This window comes from Nematostella vectensis, chromosome 8 (assembly GCF_932526225.1).
Source record: "Nematostella vectensis chromosome 8, jaNemVect1.1, whole genome shotgun sequence".
Taxonomy (NCBI): Eukaryota; Metazoa; Cnidaria; class Anthozoa; order Actiniaria; family Edwardsiidae; genus Nematostella; species Nematostella vectensis.
The window spans coordinates 15,771,240-15,791,307 of NC_064041.1; the positions used below are offsets into that span (position 1 = coordinate 15,771,240).

The window sequence follows — 20,068 nt, forward strand, 5'->3', positions numbered from 1 at the left end:
TTTGCGAGTGCGCGGGCGTAATATCCCAGGATGCCACGCTGGCGTAGACCCAGAAGCAGACATTTTGTTTTGGTAAGTGACAAGTCGTGCTTCGCTTGCTCGACAGTAGGAGAATAATCACAAAAGAGCCCCGACGATGTGGAAAATTCACGCAGTGTGTGGACTTCGCCGTGAATAATTCGTGTGCGAGATAGGAAGATAAGAAGAACCTGCGAAAAAATTGTCACTCCCAAAGTGAGCACTTCCTACCGTCGTTCTTGGAAAAAATCAAGACATTACGATACGGAATTCAGATCAAATACCGATATTATAATAGGTACATTTAAATGTCAGTGAAAAGTTTTCGTCAATTTTAAATCGTCGTGGGAATTTAGCCTGTATTGGCGAAAAGACTGCTTCCTCGAGAATCTTCTTAGAGCCGGCATTCAAGTCAACGCTAGTTTGGGAATTTATGGACAGAATTTGTCTTCAGTTGAATCCGCTCGACACACGCTACTAAACGCAATCACCTGTCAAAAAAACATTTCGTTAGTGGAAGTGAAAAGGAATCTTATCGAATGTCATCTACACGTGCATATTTGGTGTTCTGAATGAAAAAAGATAACCCACTTTCTTTAAAAGCCAACTAAAGGGGAAAGAACAAAACACAGGGAAAATATTCCCTTAGATCTACATTCACCGAAATAATATTTCCAATTGAAATATAATATTTAATTTAGGAGTAATTAAGCAAGCTGTAGCCTGCCTGGTGCCATTATTGACACATTTCAAGCTGGATATACCACTGGCATGGCAGAGGAAGTAGCTGTTAATAGTAGTCCCAGCAGTCCAAGTAGCCAGAAATCAAATGGTGAGCAGGAGTTTATAATGCTAGCCACACCAGATATTGATACAGCCTCAGATACAACATCTGGCAAAAGCAAGTCTCAGGCAAGCAGCATTGGGAGTTTTGCCGAGGTGAACATCCCAGATACAGAAGCTACTCTGGATAAGGATTATACAGATGAAGAAGTGACACAACTTGTAGAGGACGCCAGGAAGGAAATTCCTGGGAAAGAAAATGGTAGAGTTGAAGATGAGACAAATAGGTATTCATTAGATAGTGGAATAGGCCAACTTAGTGACAGCAAGCTAACTGAGAATGAGGAGGAAAGTGAAATGAAAGAGGATGGCAATAAAGTAAAGGATGTTATAGATAACCGGGAGAGGGCATCTTCAGCAATCACAACATCTACAACAAATGACACCACTATTGATGATGAGACACTGCGCAACAGGGCGTCAACAGATGTTGGTAGTGGGGAGGAGGATGAAATTGATGAAGATGCAGCTAGATTCTCAGGAATTATGTACCTAGGGTCGTCAACTGTTAATGCCCCTGTGAGTGAGATTGAGCTTAAGCGCACCATGGTGATACTGCGGGAGCAATCCCAAGTGACAATAGATGTAGACCTTGTTGTTGGATCTACTTCTAAGGGAAAGCTAAGACTAGTAGACCCTGAGACCAATTCTGACATTGCAACATACAGGGTGCAGAGGATTATATTTTGTGGGCGTGGTGATGTTGATGGTCAAGAGAGAGACTGTTTTGCTTTCAACACTGTACATGGGGATACAGACATATTCCATTGTCATGTATTCAAGTGCAAAGAGCCAGAAATGGTGAGTGCTTACACCACTAGGTAATGTTAACAATATTGACTAAGGTCTATGCTAACTGCTCGAATGCTCAAGTGCCTCCCCCAAATACATTGTAAGTGCCTCACCAAAGGGAAAAAATATGAATAAGCGCCTCCCACAAAAAAATCCTGTGACTCTTGCTGCTGTAAAGAAGATGTTTCTGGAATTGAGCTTGAAAACCCAGAGGGTTCGAAAAATTAGTTATCACTTTCATTAATGCATGTTCAGGGAGTTTTGCATACATTATGTCTAATATACGAAACATAACTAAATGAAGAAGCTCTTTATGTCTAGAGCATTTCCTGTTGTGTCTTCATGCATGCCTCACTTCCAGAATTACTAACTAAATTAGCAATGTTTTATTTTCATCTTCCAGGCTGGAAAAATATTAAAAAGCTTTTCAGTGGCATTTAAAAAGCATAGAAAGGTGAGTCTTAGTACAATACTATTAAAATAAGGAATCTGTCTGTCTACATTTATCATCTCCTCCTCTTGTTTTCTTGCCCAACCTTCCCATCTCATGTTTTATTATTGACCATGTTTATTTTCTGTTCTAAAGCACTCTTCTATTGATAGTCTATCATTAAATTCTAATAATTGTTCTCCTTTTCCTTTTGAGAATGTATTTTTCATTTACAGGTAATCAGTCAACGAATCAATCAATCAATCATTTGCAATTCCCTTTCCTATTCATTTAGTGTCATTTTTTCTTTCTCCATCTTATTGTGTCTATAGCTACTTCTACACGTACAGTATATTACATCGAACAAACAGTACTGTCTGTTTTATAGTCTTAAATTGTAGTTTCACTGCTCTAGTTTTTTTTATTGATGTTCTCTTTTTACTCTTACCTTAGATTCTTTTGCTTATTTTCTCGTTTCTTGCTCTAATGCTGAACAGTAGCTGTGCTCTTCTGTTGAGTCTATGTTCATACGTTAATCCTGTTACTCTAGTGCTTTTCTATTGAGTCTTTCCCTCATACTCTAATCCTGTACCTTTAGTACTCTTCTATTGAGTCTTTCCCTCATACTCTAATCCCGTTCCTTTAGTGCCCTTCTATTGAGTCTTTCCCTCATACTCTAATCCTGTACCTTTAGTGCTCTTCTATTGAGTCTTTCCCTCATACTCTAATCCCATTCCTTTAGTGCCCTTCTATTGAGTCTTTCCCTCATACTCTAATCCTGTTCCTTTAGTACCCTTCTATTGAGTCTTTCCCTCATACTCTAATCCTGTTCCTCTAGTGCTCTTCTATTGAGTCTTTCCCTCATACTCTAATCCTGTACCTTTAGTACTCTTCTATTGAGTCTTTCCCTCATACTCTAATCCTGTACCTCTGGTACTCTTCTATTGAGTCTTTCCCTCATACTCTAATCCTGTTCCTTTAGTACCCTTCTATTGAGTCTTTCCCTCATACTCTAATCCTGTACCTCTGGTACTCTTCTATTGAGTCTTTCCCTCATACTCTAATCCTGTTCCTTTAGTACCCTTCTATTGAGTCTTTCCCTCATACTCTAATCCTTTTCCTCTAGTACCCTTCTATTAAGTCTTTCCCTCATACTCTAATCCTGTACCTTTAGTGCTCTTCTATTGAGTCTTTCCCTCATACTCTAATCCCGTTCCTTTAGTGCCCTTCTATTGAGTCTTTCGCTCATACTCTAATGTCCTGTTCCTTTAGTACCCTTCTATTGAGTCTTACCCTCATACTCTAATCCCGTTCCTTTAGTACCCTTCTATTAAGTCTTTCCCTCATACTCTAATCCTGTACCTTTAGTGCTCTTCTATTGAGTCTTTCCCTCATACTCTAATCCCGTTACTTTAGTGCCCTTCTATTGAGTCTTTCCCTCATACTCTAATCCTGTTCCTCTAGTACTCTTCTATTAAGTCTTTCCCTCATACTCTAATCCTGTTCCTCTGGTACCCTTCTATTGAGTCTTTCCCTCATACTCTAATCCTGTCCCTCTAGTGCCCTTCTATTGAGTCTTTCCCTCATACTCTAATCCTGTTCCTCTAGTACTCTTCTATTAAGTCTTTCCCTCATACTCTAATCCTGTTCCTCTAGTGCTCTTCTATTGAGTCTTTCCCTCATACTCTAATCCTGTTCCTTTAGTGCTCCTCTATTGAGTCTTTCCCTCATACTCTAATCCTGTTCCTCTGGTACCCTTCTATTGAGTCTTTCCCTCATACTCTAATCCTGTTACTCTAGTGCTCCTCTATTGAGTCTTTCCCCTAATACTCTAATCCTGTTCCTCTAGTACCCTTCTATTGAGTCTTTCCCTCATACTCTAATCCTGTACCTTTAGTGCTCTTCTATTGAGCCTTTCCCCCATACTCCAATCCTGTTCCTTTAGTGCTCTTCTGTTGAGTCTTTCCCTCATACTCTAATCCTGTTCCTTTAGTGCTCTTCTGTTGAGTCTTTCCCTCATACTCTAATCCTGTTCCTCTATTGAGTCTTTCCCTCATACTCTAATCCTGTTCCTTTAGTGCTCTTCTGTTGAGTCTTTCCCTCATACTCTAATCCTGTTCCTCTATTGAGTCTTTCCCTCATACTCTAATCCTGTTCCTCTAGTACTCTTCTATTAAGTCTTTCCCTCATACTCTAATCCTGTTCCTCTAGTGCTCTTCTATTGAGTCTTTCCCTCATACTCTAATCCTGTTCCTTTAGTGCTCCTCTATTGAGTCTTTCCCTCATACTCTAATCCTGTTCCTCTGGTACCCTTCTATTGAGTTTTTCCCTCATACTCTAATCCTGTTACTCTAGTGCTCCTCTATTGAGTCTTTCCCCTAATACTCTAATCCTGTTCCTCTAGTACCCTTCTATTGAGTCTTTCCCTCATACTCTAATCCTGTACCTTTAGTGCTCTTCTATTGAGCCTTTCCCCCATACTCCAATCCTGTTCCTTTAGTGCTCTTCTGTTGAGTCTTTCCCTCATACTCTAATCCTGTTCCTTTAGTGCTCTTCTGTTGAGTCTTTCCCTCATACTCTAATCCTGTTCCTCTATTGAGTCTTTCCCTCATACTCTAATCCTGTTCCTTTAGTGCTCTTCTGTTGAGTCTTTCCCTCATACTCTAATCCTGTTCCTCTATTGAGTCTTTCCCTCATACTCTAATCCTGTTCCTCTATTGAGTCTTTCCCTCATACTTTAATCCTGTTCCTCTAGTGCTCTTCTATTGAGATTCTCTTCTCTAATCATAGCCTTTGGGTCAGCAGCATGGACAACAGATAAAGTCCCCTGTTAACCTCCACAACAGCCTCACACCCTTGAATAACCTCCTGTTCAAATTTGACGTCACATTGGACATCCTTGAGGATGATGGCAAGGGCTTCGTATCTGTGTCAAGGGATAAAGCATGCTTCAAACTGAGACAGAATTTGCAAAAGAAAGTATTGGTGACTGTGCAGCAGCTGTCAAACAGACACATAATTGTGGAAAGGTATAGATTTCAATAGAGAAATAAAAAAGATATTGTAACAAGTTTATTTTAATTGTAATTTAGCTTATTTCATCAAGCTACAAAATAGCAAAACAAGTAGGTTCTTATATACTGGTATTTACTGTATAATATACACTTATGTACTGTACACCATATGACTGTATTTTTAGGTGTTTTGGGCTGTTGATCTGTCCAGGGCGGAACATCAGGCACTCAGACATGCACCTTCTCTCAGGAGTAAGTCTGCTGCATCATGACAAGAGATGGTGTTCTGATTGGCTAAGAGGGGTGGTGGAGGCTTAACGTTAACTAAAATATAGATATTAGTGTTGCAGTATGGGCTAAGGGGAGACACTTTTCTCTCAATTGTAGATATATCACTGATGCAGATTTGGCATAGAGGGGGTCTTATTTTTCTTATGACTATTGAAAGTAAAAGTTAAACCCTTTTTGAACTAGTGGACAAGTCAACCCTCTCCTTGATTTGTAAATGACAGTTTCTTATTTCTTTCATTAAAAAATATTTGGTGAATTCTATATCATCTATTCTCTTTCTAGTTGGTCTATAATTTATTGTTTTTACTGTATGTAAGGTTTCCATGGAAATACAGGATAACGGCAGGCTGTATAGTATCAGTGGTCTGTGGAACCCAGCATCGCAGGATCTACTTGTTTTGAACACAGAATCGCCTAAAGGTACCAGCTGCATATTTCTGGCCATGTTGCATACAGTAACTAAAAAAGAGGTGAAATTGAATTTCATGCAAGATTTTGGTTTGCCAAGAAGCTGGAGCTGAAACGTTGTTAAAAAAATAGAACAATTATATGAATTCTATTTTTTCACGTTTTTTTCACATCTTTTTACCAGTATTTTACACATAACGATGAGAGCGAAGAAGGCCAATCTTGCCATCTATTTTCGCTCCCGCACAATACTGGCTTAACCAAAGAATCCATTTCCATTGGCTAAGTCAAACAAGTGAATGAGATGCTTTTAATAGAATATTGTTCTTCATTCATGGGTGGCTATTTTGAAGTTTTCTTGCAATTTAACTGATAGACTTTCATTTGTATACAATAATAAAGGAGTGGTCGCTCAACCAACTCTCAATCTTCCTTTTCAGACACGAGGGTCTTTATGACAATAGCTGTTGACTTGGTATTTACTGGCGTTACTGTGCCTGTTAGGTTTATCTATGAAACCAAAGCCAGAATCTACCCTACAAATGAGCGTCTGTGGATCTTAACCAGGCCAAAGATACATGATACCTATGTAATGGAATTGAAAGAGGTAGTCTACTTGCCAAAATTGAGTACACTACATAGCTGTCTGTCTGTCCATTCTCACACTTTTTGTCCACCTGTTGCCTGTGTCTGTCAGTTTGTGTCTCTCTATCCATCCCTTCTGAACTCTGTGCACTTTTTTTTATTAGAGAGCACTTTGTCCTTGGTATATCAAAAGATAAATACACAAAATCTACACACAAGAGAGTAGAAAAAACGACTCATAGTTAGGTCCAAATCCAAGGGAAATTGAACTTTATGTAGTTTGAGCTACAGGGTATTCTTCACTCTTCAAGGCAAATTAGACAAGCTCTCTAGGGCTCTCTGATGTTCCACTTGTGTGTTCATTATTGAGGCTTAACTGTCATATCAATCAATATTGATATTTCTAACACTTCTTTCAGGCATTAGATGGGGAGTCAGGGGAGAGGGGTTATGAAGTAAAGAGCATTACTAGTGAGGCAGAGCTTGTCGCACGAGGGCAGCTACTAAAGAGGCAGTCCTCACCACAACAGACACCTGCAGGGGATAAGAATTCAGAAGGTATGTGACACAGAATTAACCTAACGTATTCTATTGAGTTCCTAAACATTCACATGGCTTTCTGAGACCAGGATTAATCAATTATAAGAATTCAGAAGGTATGTGACCTAGAATCAACCTAAGGTATTCTTGTTTTTGAGTTTCTAAACATTCACACGGCTTTCTGAGGCCAAATGATCAATTATAAGAATTGAGAAGGTATATGACACAGAATTAACCTAATGTATTCTATTGAGTTTCCAAACATACACATGGCTTTCTGAGACCAGGATTGATCAATAAGTGTTACCCATGAGCCACATTGGAGATTTTCGAGTGCGTAAATTTGAAATTAGATGTATGTATTATATTGTGCCACAAAGTATTCCAACATGTGATTTTATGTCAGACAAGGTAGAGGGCAATGCTTACAGTGCATAGATTGTTTAAAAGGAATGCACAAACAGGAAGTAATCCGACATGTTATTTTAGATGATGAAGAAGACGACGAGCCATTGCTTTCTGGCACAGGAATGGTACAAAAAGAATGTTCCGAGCAGGAATTGTGTAGTTGGTCTGAGCTACTGAGCAAATGGAAAGACGTGTCGACTAGACCAAGGCAACTTGTCCAGTTAGTCAGAAAGGTGAAAGAATAATACATGTTTGTCCAGTATGACCGTAGCTAGAACTTTTTGTCTTGGGGTGGCATCTCTTGTTGTTTGTGAGTGGTTACGGTGGATGCTATTTTTTTTTCAATTATCCTTTGTAAAATTACGACTCTACTGCAAGCCAGCCTGATGACATCTTCAAATTTTAGATATATTCATAACCATCTATGCCACCCCTAAATTCATTCCATTCTACAAATATTTGGCACTTTTTCCAGAAATAAGTTTCCCTAGCAATGGCCCTCAGAGATACATGGCCCAACACTCTCAATCTAAATTAAATGGTGTAAAAACCAACATTCAGGTTTGGGAAGATAATGCTAAATATGACCCTATTTCCTGACACCGTCTTTGAATGATATTGACTTGTTTTATTTGTTACCATTGTAAGTAACATTGTAGCTGACATCACTTAACAAAGTCGTATTCATTAATACTCAGGGCATACCGGAGCCTCTACGGGGCCAGGTATGGCAGATGATGGCTGGCCTCTCTGAGAATGATGAGTTGGTTGACAGCTATAAACACCTGTTCACCAAGGTACAGATGGACACTTGTTTCACAATCCCATTGTTTATCCACAGGAATCCCATACGGAGCAAGTGATATTTATCAGTATTTTACAATCCCTTTGTTTATCCACAGGAATCCCCTACGGAGCAAGTGATAGTTTGGGACATTCATCGTACATTCCCCGCTCATGACTACTTCAAGGACAGTGGGGGGGAGGGACAGGAGGCACTGTATAAGATCAGCAAGGTATGACGACAGTACAGTGATAGTACTTTCTTTTATAATGATTCTACTCCTCCTGAAAATTGGCTCTATTTAAGGGAGATCCAAAATCCTATACTCATCTTGAAAAAAGTTCACTGCAAGCTTGATGCAGCGATGCCCACGAGAAAAAAGTACCAACCACTTCACTCAAAACCTTTGCAATAATATGGCCCTACTTCACAGGTTCTCAATGTTTCACAGCTAAGTGCTGAAGGGAATACCTGAAACCTTCAATTTATTGAATGGTTGGTCCTGTGAAATACATGGTACATTGCCACTAAGGCCTGCTGCTTTTTTACTTTTTTTGCTCTTTTAAAATAATGTATGGGATACACCAGTGGTAGTATAATCATTTACATAATTTCATATTTTATTTTTGTTACAGCCCTATATCTTGTCTTGAGAATATACCCTCCCTTTTCACTGGGTTTTTGTTTTCCTACAGTACACCACTGTTTACTTATGGATACTTGTGTCTTTTAGGCATATTCTGTGTATGATGAAGAAGTTGGCTACTGCCAGGGCTTGTCATTCTTTATAGCTGTGCTTCTCTTACACGTGAGTGCAGATACATTTCAGCCTACAAACCACCTCTTAACTGAGGGTGAAGAAGTGATAAAAGATAGTCAAGACGTTAGACAGACACAGATCAGCCTACAAACCATCTCTAACTGAGGGTGGAGAAGTGATAAAAGATAGGCAAGACGTTAGACAGACACAGATCAGCCTACAAACCACCTCTTAACTGAGGGTGAAGAAGTGATAAAAGATAGTCAAGACGTTAGACAGACACAGATCAGCCTAGAAACCACCTCTAACTGAGGGTGAAGAAGTGATAAAAGATAGTCAAGACGTTAGACAGGCACAGATCAGCCTACAAACCACCTCTTACTGAGGGTGAAGAAGTGATAAAAGATAGTCAAGACGTTAGACAGGCACAGATCAGCCTACAAACCATCTCTAACTGAGGGTGGAGAAGTGATAAAAGATAGGCAAGACGTTAGACAGACACAGATCAGCCTACAAACCACCTCTTAACTGAGGGTGAAGAAGTGATAAAAGATAGTCAAGACGTTAGACAGACACAGATCAGCCTAGAAACCACCTTAAACTGAGGGTGAAGAAGTGATAAAAGATAGTCAAGACGTTAGACAGGCACAGATCAGCCTACAAACCACCTCTTACTGAGGGTGAAGAAGTGATAAAAGATAGTCAAGACGTTAGACAGGCACAGATCAGCCTACAAGCCATCTCTAACTGAGGGTGGAGAAGTGATAAAAGATAGTCAAGACGTTAGACAGACACAGATCAGCCTAGAAACCACCTTAAACTGAGGGTGAAGAAGTGATAAAAGATAGTCAAGACGTTAGACAGGCACAGATCAGCCTAGAAACCACCTTAAACTGAGGGTGAAGAAGTGATAAAAGATAGGCAAGACGTTAGACAGGCACAGATCAGCCTACAAACCACCTCTTAACTGAGGGTGAAGAAGTGATAAAAGATAGTCAAGACGTTAGACAGACACAGATCAGCCTAGAAACCACCTTAAACTGAGGGTGAAGAAGTGATAAAAGATAGTCAAGACGTTAGACAGGCACAGATCAGCCTACAAACCACCTCTTACTGAGGGTGAAGAAGTGATAAAAGATAGTCAAGACGTTAGACAGGCACAGATCAGCCTACAAGCCATCTCTAACTGAGGGTGGAGAAGTGATAAAAGATAGTCAAGACGTTAGACAGACACAGATCAGCCTAGAAACCATCTCTAACTGAGGGTGAAGAAGTGATAAAAGATAGTCAAGACGTTAGACAGACACAGATCAGCCTACAAACCACCTCTAACTGAGGGTGGAGAAGTGATAAAAGATAGTCAAGACGTTAGACAGACACAGATCAGCCTAGAAACCACCTCTAAATGATGGTGAAGAAGTGATAAAAGATAGTCAAGACGTTAGACAGGCACAGATCAGCCTACAAACCACCTCTTACTGAGGGTGAAGAAGTGATAAAAGATAGTCAAGACGTTAGACAGACACAGATCAGCCTACAAACCACCTCTAACTGAGGGTGAAGAAGTGATAAAAGATAGTCAAGACGTTAGACAGACACAGATCAGCCTAGAAACCACCTCTAAATGATGGTGAAGAAGTGATAAAAGATAGTCAAGACGTTAGACAGGCTGAGATCAGCCTACAAACCACCTCTTACTGAGGGTGAAGAAGTGATAAAAGATAGTCAAGACGTTAGACAGGCACAGATCAGCCTACAAACCATCTCTAACTGAGGGTGGAGAAGTGATAAAAGATAGTCAAGACGTTAGACAGACACAGATCAGCCTAGAAACCATCTCTAACTGAGGGTGAAGAAGTGATAAAAGATAGTCAAGACGTTAGACAGACACAGATCAGCCTAGAAACCACCTCTAACTGAGGGTGAAGAAGTGATAAAAGATAGTCAAGACGTTAGACAGACACAGATCAGCCTAGAAACCATCTCTAACTGAGGGTGAAGAAGTGACAAAAAGATAGTCAAGACGTTAGACAGACACAGATCAGCCTACAAACAACAAAGTGTTGATGAACATTACCTAATGAGTGTCCACGTTTCTCATATGTGTGTTTTTCTAGATGCCGGAGGAGCAGGCCTTTGCAGTGTTGGTGAAGATCATGTCAGCTTATGGTCTGAGGGAAGTGTTCAGGAATGACTTTCAGCTGCTGCACCTTAAGTTCTACCAGCTGGAGCGTATGATAGAGGTATGACCCCCACCCTTGCATCCTATTGCCACACCCAAATCTGCAGGGCAACCCCTCCCCAATACAAAGATTCCCACTCAATACGCAGCAGAGTAACTGGGAGTTATGTTAATTATCAACCTGTATCTGAATAAATGGCCAGATTTTGGTACGACTGCAGGTTTGACAAGATAGCTTAACAGTTTTGACAAGAACACTCAGCAGGTTTGACAAGACTACTCAACAGGTTTGACAAGACTGCTTAACAGGTTTGACAAGACTGCTAAGCACAGGAAGGTGCGTCCAAAAAGTGGGTTATTTCTTATTAAGGAATCCTCCCTCAATCAATCTCTTTAAACCTCTTTAGAATATACATGCCAAAATTACTCAATTCTGATTGGCTAGGCGAATAACATAACAACTGTTATATTCCAGGACTCGATGCCAGATCTGTTCAGTCACTTTCAGCACAATAATGTGGAGGCCCACATGTACGCCTCCCAGTGGTTCCTCACCATGTTCACCGCCAGGTTCCCTTTACCCATGGTGTACTCCATCATGGACCTCATCCTATGTGAGGTACGCTAAGCTACCACTTCCTTACACTTGTTGAACGGGGTAAGTCATGAGTTTTCTGTGGGCCACGGTACCCGTTACCCATGGTGTACTCCATCATGGACCTCATCCTATGTGAGGTACGCTAAGCTACCACTTCCTTACACTTGTTGAACGGGGTAAGTCATGAGTTTTCTGTGGGCCACGGTACCCGTTACCCATGGTGTACTCCATCATGGACCTCATCCTATGTGAGGTACGCTAAGCTACCACTTCCTTACACTTGTTAAAAGGGTAAGTCATGAGTTTTCTGTGGGCCACGGTACCCGTTACCCATGGTGTACTCCATCATGGACCTCATCCTATGTGAGGTACGCTAAGCTACCACTTCCTTACACTTGTTAAAGGGGTAAGTCATGAGTTTTCTGTGGGCCACGGTACCCGTTACCCATGGTGTACTCCATCATGGACCTCATCCTATGTGAGGTACGCTAAGCTACCACTTCCTTACACTTGTTAAAGGGGTAAGTCATGAGTTTTCTGTGGGCCACGGTACCCGTTACCCATGGTGTACTCCATCATGGACCTCATCCTATGTGAGGTACGCTAAGCTACCACTTCCTTACACTTGTCAAAGGGGTAAGTCATGAGTTTTCTGTGGGCCACGGTACCCGTTACCCATGGTGTACTCCATCATGGACCTCATCCTATGTGAGGTATGCTAAGCTACCACTTCCTTACACTTGTTAAAAGGGTAAGTCATGAGTTTTCTGTGGGCCACGGTACTCGTTACCCATGGTGTACTCCATCATGTATCTCATCCTATGTGAGGTACGCTAAGCTACCACTTCCTTACACTTGTTAAAGGGGTAAGTCATGAGTTTTCTGTGGGCCACGGTACCCGTTACCCATGGTGTACTCCATCATGGACCTCATCCTATGTGAGGTACGCTAAGCTACCACTTCCTTACACTTGTTAAAGGGGTAAGTCATGAGTTTTCTGTGGGCCACGGTACCTGTTACCCATGGTGTACTCCATCATGTATCTCATCCTATGTGAGGTACGCTAAGCTACCACTTCCTTACACTTGTTAAAGGGGTAAGTCATGAGTTTTCTGTGGGCCACGGTACCCGTTACCCATGGTGTACTCCATCATGGACCTCATCCTATGTGAGGTATGCTAAGCTACCACTTCCTTACACTTGTCAAAGGGGTAAGTCATGAGTTTTCTGTGGGCCACGGTACCCGTTACCCATGGTGTACTCCATCATGGACCTCATCCTATGTGAGGTATGCTAAGCTACCACTTCCTTACACTTGTTAAAAGGGTAAGTCATGAGTTTTCTGTGGGCCACGGTACCCGTTACCCATGGTGTACTCCATCATGTATCTCATCCTATGTGAGGTACGCTAAGCTACCACTTCCTTACACTTGTTGAACGGGGTAAGTCATGAGTTTTCTGTCGGCCACGGTACCCGTTACCCATGGTGTACTCCATCATGGACCTCATCCTATGTGAGGTACGCTAAGCTACCACTTCCTTACACTTGTTAAAGGGGTAAGTCATGAGTTTTCTGTGGGCCACGGTACCCGTTACCCATGGTGTACTCCATCATGGACCTCATCCTATGTGAGGTACGCTAAGCTACCACTTCCTTACACTTGTTAAAGGGGTAAGTCATGAGTTTTCTGTGGGCCACGGTACCCGTTACCCATGGTGTACTCCATCATGGCCCTCATCCTATGTGAGGTACGCTAAGCTACCACTTCCTTACACTTGTTAAAGGGGTAAGTCATGAGTTTTCTGTGGGCCACGGTACCCGTTACCCATGGTGTACTCCATCATGGACCTCATCCTATGTGAGGTACGCTAAGCTACCTCTTCCTTACACTTGTTAAAGGGGTAAGTCATGAGTTTTCTGTGGGCCACGGTACCTGTTACCCATGGTGTACTCCATCATGGATCTGATTTTGTGTACGCTGAAGCCTGCAACACACTAGGCGATTCTGTATGCTCGTATGAGCGAATTCCAATCGCCGGCTAAAAATCGCAGGCCATCAAATGTCTGCCTGCTGCCCTCTGAACGTCTGATTTGTCCGATACTGGCGATCGCAGGCGATTGAATTCGCTCATTCAAGCGTACAAAATCTTATTGTCTAAAAATGTGTTTGAAGTGTGCAATGAGCGCGAGAAAAATCGCCGCGACAGATGAGACAAATACTGCATCAAGGAATCGCAAGTGGACCCAATTCTTAATTAGCTATTAGTCAGTGTCTGAACATTGAAACCTGCTCAGGATGGAAGCCGGAGGAAATTCCCACCTACTGCAAGAACAATGGACTCAACTGACTTTTTAGAACTGAGAACTGATAGTAGGAAAGGGATGCACTCCCCATACAAAAGCCGATTAGATTCTGAGTCGTTCCATTCTCTGGTTGCAGGGCACACATGTCATCTTCAAAGTTACTCTATCGCCACTCCCTTTCTATCCAAGTGTGCGTTCTAAGCGGTCCCATTCTCTGGTTGCAGGGCACACACGTTATCTTTCAAGTAGCTCTAGCGTTGCTCAAGGATGCGCGTAAAGATCTTTTGCAGATGGACTTCGAGGGCATCCTGAAGTTCTTCCGGGTTTCGATGCCAAAGAAGTACATGGAGGAGGAACGCTACAAGCAGCTGCTGGGCTGTGCAATCGGAATAAAGGTACAATGGACTCGCAGGCAATTTAGTAAATATAATCAAAAACCTTACTGATCTCCTTAAGCGTGAGCAGTAAAACCGTTAAAAGTGTATGGGATCCACATGCTAAACTGGCAAACAGCCAATGAGGAACGCGTCTTAACATCTCTAAGATGCTAAATTCTAGCCTGTAATTCTACAATTATCTTTCCACATGTTTTTGGTGTTCACGGTTTATAAGTCACACTGTAAACCAATGACCATTACCATGGCATTGGTAAATGCAATTAACCATAGATCTGCTGTATATCTTTGACTTATAACCTTGCCATTCGACATCAACGCATAACCTTGATCATGAAGTGACTAAGCTTACATGACCTTGGCTTGTAAACTCGGAACCGTGTGACTTGATGTGTGTGTGAACTTGATGTATTTGACCTTGACCTTCAGACATGACCTTGACTTGTGACCTTGACAAATAGCCATTACATATGACCTTGACCTTGAGATGTGTTCGGTCAGGTGACCCCCAAGAAGCTTCGTAAGTACGAGAAGGAGTACGAGGCCATCAAGGAGAAGGAGGCCCAACTAGAGGACCCTGTGGAGAGATTTAAGGTGGGCGTTAGCAATCTTTGTAAAAAGCCCCATCTACACTAACAACGTTTAGTTAACAATTTTTATGTGACAATTTTTATTAACTAGTATATAAGGAAAAAAGTATTTTATGTAGCAAATGTAGTTGCTCATAAGCTAGCAGGTTTGCTTTTTCTCGGCAATTAAAAATTGTCAACATGAAAAACTGTTAGTGTAGATGCCAACAAATGTAGTTGTTAACTAAAAATTTGTCAACTAAAAATTGTTAGTGTAGATGGGTCTTTAGCCTGGCCGCAAACATTTACTCGTAGTTACCCAGGCTATACTTGATTTTGAGACTGCGTGTCTGTAAATTTTGCGCGCCTTTCAATGCGTTACGTGTAACTGATGTCGTTACCTTATTGCGTTACAGAGGGAAAACAAGCGCTTGGTGGAAGCTAACATGCGACTTGAGCTTGAAAACGACTACCTTGCACACGAGCTGGTCACGTGCAAGGTCACGCTGCACAGCAAACTCGCTGAGGTAACGTTCGCCATGCTCGTGGTGGATTTTGGGTAGTAGAGCTGGTAGGGCATGACAAGTCATATTTTAGGACTCAGTTAAATCTCGCAATTTGGGTCATTAAAGCGGTGCCTTTTGTTTCCAATGCCGTCCTTTGAGTCGCAAATTTTTTCGCGGTGCTGGCGGCGGGAGCATCACAGTCCTCAAGTATACAAGTCAAGTTTAGAAAAATGACAGCACTCTACTAGCTCTGAAGCTGCCTTGACAACATAGCGGTTAACGGAGCCACTTTCATATCGCACAGTATATTTTATGTAGGACATGCCAGTAAATTTAATGTACGAATTTTTTATGTTTGATCGATAACCGATCCCGTTCGATCGATAACTGATCACTTTTGATCGATAACTGATCGCGTTTGATCGACAACTGATCGCCGTTGATCGATTCTCAGGCGGAGGAGCTGATCGAGGAGCTAACGGCCAAGCTGCGGGTGAACAGCAAGGCTCTTACTGAGACGGAAGACGAACGAGAGCGCTTCAAGACTGAGGGCGCTCAGGTATGGTGTTCCATAGCTATTCAGTGATGAAGGAAATTGCTTTGACAAGTCATATTTTAGGACTCAGTTAAATCTCGCAATTTGGGTCATTAAAGCGGTGCCTTTTGTTTCCAATGCCGTCCTTTGAGCCGCAAAACTACTAGCTCTGAAGCTGCCTTGACAAGTTTAGCGGCCTTAATGTTTTTTATGTGTGAGCTGCGATTAAGAAGCCTAGGCGTGCTACTGTATTGCGTTACATCTTGAGTTGCGTTACACCGTGTTATTGTATTGCATTACACCTTATGGATGCGTTGCACAGTATTTTTGCGTTACTCTATTGCGTTACACCTTATCTTTGCGTTACTGTATTGCCTTTCACCGTCGCAATACTATAGTGCGTTACACCTTTGTTTTATTATTTCGCATTACACCTTTTTGTTATTGTATTGAGTTACACCTTATCTTTGCGTCACTATATTGCGTTACACCTTATCGTTACGTCATTGTATTGCGTCACATTTTATCGTTACGTCACCGTATTGCGTTACACCTTATCGTTACGTTACTGTATTGCGTCACATTTTATCGTTGCGTTACTGTGTTGCGTTACACCTTATCGTTGCGTTACTGTGTTGCCTATAGCTGAAGGAGATGTGGCGTAAGAGCATGCAAGAAGCTGAGGACGAAAAGACGCGTCACACGGCCATCATTGACGAGTACAAAAAGGTGAATGTTCTGTTGGGAAACTACCATTTTTTTAGAATATCACTTCAAGAGCAAATGCACGCACACCCAGAGCTGTGGTAGTTGTTATGGGCACTTTGGACTTTTTACTCCTCCCCTTTCCCCCTCCCCACCACACACTCTCACGGATGATTATTAATTACTATATACGGCACTGACAACATAATCGATTAAATACGCAAGGAAATCAAGCAGTTGTGCTCGAGTTTCACTGAGCATCGTCCAAATTATTTACGTTTGCGCTTGGGTTATATTGAGAATCAGGAGAGTACAGGCGTAGAAAACAGGGTAACCACTTATCAAGTGAAGTAGCTACTGACAACATGACCACCTGTGAGTGTAACGTCTGACCATCTGTATACAGATCTGCTCGCAGCTTGATGAACGAAGTGAGAAGCTAAAGACGGACTTGCAGCAAGAGCTCGTTGAGATAAAGGTAACACGCGTATACATGTATGTATGTCTGTCAGCCTGTCTTTGTTTGGCGTACAGTAAGAGCTCGTACTGATTAAGATAGAACGTGTATACATGTATGTATGTATGTATGTCAGCCTGTCTTTGGCGTACAGTAAGATCTCGTACTGATTAAGATATTACGTGTATGCATGTATGTATGTACGCGCGAAGGTACTCCTGCATCTGGTCTCCGCGACGCCTTGGGTCCCCCAGCAACCTTTATATGTTAACCTCTCTCAACTTTCCAGCGTCGCATTGGGCAGTGCGAGACATGTGGCCCTTTGTTCTCGGACGAAGGTCAGTCTTCCTTGAACGATGACAACGCCGACAGCTTCAAGGCAAGTATCAAGGTAGTGGATTCAGAGAAGCGCATGCGTGAACTCGAGTTAGAGCTGGCCAAGACGAAGCTGTCACTCGTCGAGGCGGAGTGTCACAGTCAGGACATAGAGCACAAATACTCCGCGCTGATGGCTGCCGTGGAGGCTGAGGGGAACAAGCCGTGGTTCAAGCGGATTAGCTTTAGTGGGCCTAAAGAGGCCAAGTAAACCATGGCGCTTGTGGGGAAGGAGAAGGGGGGAGGAGGGGGGTAGATATTGTCGGTCCGAGTAGGGGGTTAGAGTAGATTTAGCTTTAGTGGGCCTAAAGAGGCAGAGTGACCCATGGCGCTCGAGGGGAAGTAGGGGGAGGAGATATTGGCGATGGTGGGAGTAGAGATTAAGGGTACAGTAGATTTAGCTTTAGTGGGCCTAAAGAGGCAGAGTGACCCATGGCGGAGAAGGGGGTGATGGTGGTGATGGTGACCCATGGCGGAGAAGGGGGTGATGGTGGCGAGGGTAAGGGGCACGGTTAGGCGTCACCGGACCTAAAAAGACAAAGTGATGTGGTCGTAGTAACAGAACCCTTAGCAGATCTAAAGAAAAGTTGTTCATTTGTCGGTCGAGACAAGAAGGGGAGAATATAAACGAGATTGGGAGGGGTATATAAAGGTATATAAATTAAAATATAAACAAATATATAAACAAAGTAATAGTGTGAAAATAATAAGAAAATTACCATATGCTTTGAAAGGGGATATAGTAGTAGAACCAATTATTTACTAGATCTCGGTAAAATATATATTATCGCTTGCAATACCAGTAAATACACTTAAATAAATTAATCAGCATTCGGTGGTTCCAGGCATCGGAGTTGAGGTTGTTATTGTTGGGGGAGGGGAGTGGAGTAGGATAAATAAATTGCGTGAGGAAACCTTAAACTTATTACAATAAGCCACTGGCACATTATAGCCTAAACAAATAACCATAAAATCTAAATGGTAATCATATATGAGGTATTTGCTGGGATAAACTTAAGCGATATTCTGATGTGTAAAGGGCTTAGTGATAACAGTTGAATATGGAAACACTACTGACCTTTCTGGCGTGAAAAGTTGTCTTGAATTATTTTCTGGAGAGAACAATTTCGCCGGGAACTATAGAGCCAATTACTTAACACACCTCAGGGGACTCTTGGAGCCAATTACTTAACACACCTCAGGGGGGACTCTTGGAGCAAATTTGGAATGCCTGGGAGTTATTGAGGGGTACAAATTTTCGTACAACTATTGTCTCAACAAGAACATCGGTGTAACTCGGAGATGTCTCGGGGACCATACGGGAGTGTCTCGGACCAACTCGAAAGTGTCTCGAATTGTTCGGAAGTTTCTTGATAAGACGCGGAAGTGTTTGATACCACTCGGAGCTATTTGGTATTGCCTCGATACAACTCGAGAGGGTCTCGGGACCACTTGGGATTGTCTTGTAATGTTTTGAGTTCCTCAGGATAACTAGGAAGTACCCTGGATAAACCGAGCATAAAATAAGACGTTCAAGCGGCCCAGGTGTCAGTACAGTAAACTTTTGTTTTGCTACTTGGAAAAGCTTGCCCGTCTATCGCTCTATCTATCCCTTTTTATTATAAAGAAGGGCCACATTGTTTGCTTTGCCTTCTGGGTAATTGTATGAATGTGGTTATATTTCACTGAAAGTCAACATTTCCCAGAAGACACTACAACATTTAAGGTGCTGTATACATAATGACGGTAAAAAATATGTTTGATTAAGATAGTTAAAAGGTTTGTAAAAGGGTTTACTATGGTCATTCGTGTTTATTTTATTTTATTTTGTATATAATTTTGCTTATATTCAAATTCGTTCAAATTTACGCATGTGTTTTGACATCTGTTAGGCTCTCGGCCGACTTCGGCCATATTGCGCCTTTACGAGGATAGCCCAGGAGAGATATGTCATGAGAGAACTTGGGCGATATATTGCGCCTTTACGAGGATAGCCCAGGAGAGAGATGTCATGAGAGAACTTGGGCGATCAACGGATAAATAGTTAACTATTATTATCAATTTAGTGATTTGATGTTGTGACAAATGCTCGCGAGCTCAGCTTTTTTTATTCCAGAGAAAATCGCCTCTTGTGCAAAAAAAAAGGTTTAATAACTAAGAAGCTCCTGTCGACATTATTTTACTATTTACCCAGGAGCCCGTTTCTATGCACCCCCCAAATCCTAATATGCCATATCGAACCTGGGCTACCTGTGGACTGCGCTATACGTCTCTGCCACTGAAACGGTAAATGTGTATCGTTAAAAGCGCTCTTTTTCAGGTAGAGAATATCGTATCATTCACGATAGCAAAGTCAATGTACGAACTAGGTTGGATTGAAAGGAATGTGGAAAAATAAAAAAATGTATTAGAATGCCGAAATTAAACTTGTAATGGTATGTTTTTAAAGTAAAGGGAACCTTAGCGTGTAAAGGCCTGGCTACAACAGGTGACATGTCGAGCACATGTCTCCTGAATGTTTCCTAGGCGCGACACGAAAATGCTTCTCAACTATACTCGAGTTGAATT

At 41.9% G+C, this 20,068-nt stretch overlaps 1 protein-coding gene across 2 annotated transcripts; it reads left to right on the forward strand.

Moving 5' to 3' along the window:
• The first annotated feature begins 29 nt into the window (after positions 1 to 29).
• LOC5505365 (rab GTPase-activating protein 1) lies at positions 30 to 19,921 on the forward strand. Of its 2 annotated transcripts, none has more exons than XM_048731705.1 (20): positions 30 to 1,662; positions 2,057 to 2,107; positions 4,874 to 5,112; positions 5,283 to 5,349; positions 5,706 to 5,808; positions 6,237 to 6,403; positions 6,801 to 6,939; positions 7,411 to 7,562; positions 8,028 to 8,126; positions 8,232 to 8,345; positions 8,847 to 8,921; positions 10,991 to 11,116; positions 11,531 to 11,674; positions 14,183 to 14,353; positions 14,855 to 14,947; positions 15,339 to 15,449; positions 15,883 to 15,987; positions 16,609 to 16,692; positions 17,075 to 17,146; positions 17,415 to 19,921. In XM_048731705.1, exons 1-20 carry the CDS (start codon positions 790 to 792, stop codon positions 17,709 to 17,711), a joined length of 3,282 nt encoding a protein of 1,093 aa, XP_048587662.1. In that variant the 5' UTR covers positions 30 to 789; the 3' UTR covers positions 17,712 to 19,921. The 2 variants fall into 2 exon arrangements, with proteins under 2 accessions (XP_048587662.1, XP_048587663.1); XM_048731706.1 differs by having other exon boundaries at positions 4,889 to 5,112.
• Positions 19,922 to 20,068: the final 147 nt, after the last annotated feature.